This window comes from Octopus bimaculoides, chromosome 5 (assembly GCF_001194135.2).
Source record: "Octopus bimaculoides isolate UCB-OBI-ISO-001 chromosome 5, ASM119413v2, whole genome shotgun sequence".
Lineage (NCBI taxonomy): Eukaryota > Metazoa > Mollusca > Cephalopoda > Octopoda > Octopodidae > Octopus > Octopus bimaculoides.
In genome coordinates, this window is record NC_068985.1 from 107062387 (window position 1) to 107064607 (window position 2221).

The 2221-nt window shown below is 37.1% G+C and overlaps 1 protein-coding gene across 1 annotated transcript in view; it reads right to left on the reverse strand.

Moving 5' to 3' along the window:
* LOC106879589 (E3 ubiquitin-protein ligase CHIP) overlaps positions 1–2221 on the reverse strand; it is an 82381-nt gene that overhangs the window by 9994 nt on the left and 70166 nt on the right. Inside the window, exon 7 of the mRNA XM_052967921.1 lies at positions 1–978. This exon is cut by the window's left edge and continues 9994 nt beyond it. Coding sequence (XP_052823881.1) covers positions 853–978 — 126 coding nt within the window. The 3' untranslated portion in view covers positions 1–852. The remainder of the gene's footprint in view (positions 979–2221) is intronic.

Consider the following 2221-nt stretch of genomic DNA (forward strand, 5'->3'; position numbering starts at 1 on the left):
CGCACATGGATACATGGAATCATGGAATCATGTACCATGTACCATGTACACACACATACACACACACACACATAACAAATGACATAACAGAAAGAAGGGAAAAAAAGGCCCAACTGCAAGAGTGCAGCAGGAGTGGACTGCAGCAGTAGAGAGCAGTGGTATACTGCAGTGGCGTGCTCAATGGTTTGAAGTCTCACAGCAGCAAAGGGCAGCAGCTGCAACAACAGATTGTATTTACAATATTTTAACAGTTGGCACCAATTAAGTTCTTGCTAATTGTCTTCACCTGTTCTGGTGGTATTGGTTGTGATGATGGTGATGGTATTGTCGTTAGTATAGTAGCAGTAGTATTGGTGGTGGTGATAGTGGTGATATTGCTGTTATTGATTGTGATGGTAGTAGTTTTGTCTTTGTGTGTGTGTGTGTGTGTGTGTGTATATATATATATATATATATATATATATATATATATATGCTGTCTGTCTGTCCATATGGTCCAAGCCACTAACAGTACACATGTATGTGGTCTGTATCCATGTATAAATATGTTTCTTTTATTATAACAACCCTGTGTTTATAGTGTGGTTATTTGCATGTGTGTAGTGCAGCAAGACATAAGGATGTGCACATGCATGAGTGCATATGTACACAGAGTACATTTTTTGCATCAACAGACTGTGTGTGCGTGTGCAAGTATTTGTGTGTGTGCATGAAGTAGGGGTTGTCTGAAACCAAGAACAACATCATCACTACCACTGCTGACACCTTCACCAAGCAGCCCTCACAAACTGACCAACTGACCACCGATGCCATCATCACAGTTGACAGTCACATGACTGTCTAGCGAAAGCTTTAATAATCTTCACCCCACGGATTCTCCTCCAAAAAGGCATCGATTACTTCTTTCATTGCCAGGTTGGGGATCAAATTCTCCTCAGTAAGGAATGTCCGAGTCACTGGATCAAAATGCCCAACTCTCTATAAAAAAAAAAGAGAGAGAAAAATATATATACATAAAAGTAAAAAAATAAAAACAAAGACATGAAATAAAAAAGTAAATTCTGGTGTGAGACAAGCTTTTGTTTCATGACAAAAATAGCAAAAAGCTGTGAAACGTGACACATCAGCTGATGGCCTATTGATGTTTCAATAACAATATTTAGAAATATAGCATCAGTTTCCATCAACCAAATTCACCCACAAGGCTTTGGTGGCTACAGGAAGAATATTTGGGCCAGATATAGCCAGTTTAAATGATAAAGGGTTAAATCTGCTTTAAGAAAAGGTAATATTCATGTGGAAAGTTGGGAAATGATGCAAGTGGTACAGCATCATGTAGTAAACACACAAAAAAACATTGAAGTAAGACACAAAAAAACCCCACAAATATAAATAGTCCCTTCAAATAATCAAAAATATTTGACTCATAATTAAATTTATCTTACTAAGTTTGGTCTTTTTAGTACACAAAATGAAGCAAGCTAATAATAATCTGTGGCCCCTGAAAGAACATACATCTTCCAATCATGTAATATATATTGCCTTTCTACTGATGGTCTGAAAAGACCAGTTTGTATACAATGCCTCATGTCTGTATACAATGCCTCATGATACTGCATTGCATTTAACCGAGAAAAGACATTTATGCAATGGTGTGGGTAAAAGCTGTGAATCATTAGCTGGGCCAAAAGTTATTTTTGCTTTTTAGTTCATTAATAAACAATAGTTACATTCATTACTGAACCAATTTCCATCATATATATAAACATACAAACACAATAGCATAACGTTGTGACTGATAAACATTACAGTTATTGTTACCTGATCTAGAACTCAATATGAAATGTAAAATAAATATATTTCAGAGCAGTAAAGTTTTACAGTTACTTCTTAGTTTGTGTCTGCGCAGGCAGTTCTCAAAGTAAAACTGACGGCAAAGTTGCTTTCTGTGATAATGTTCAAAACAAGCATAATTAAATTTCTGGTTGTTGAGGGAGGAAAGGCAAGAGAGAGAGAAAGAGAGAGGGAAAGAAAGAGAGAGAGAGAGAGAGAGTATGTCTAGATTGTCTTTGTTCAGTGGTTTGGGCTGGCAGTTTGGTGATAGTGCTGATGGGACAAATATGGCATGTAAGTGTGAAATGTGTGCATGCATGCAAGTCTGTTTTCTTTAAGTGGTGTGTATGTGTGTGTGTGTGTGTGTGTGTGTGTGTGTGTGTGTGTG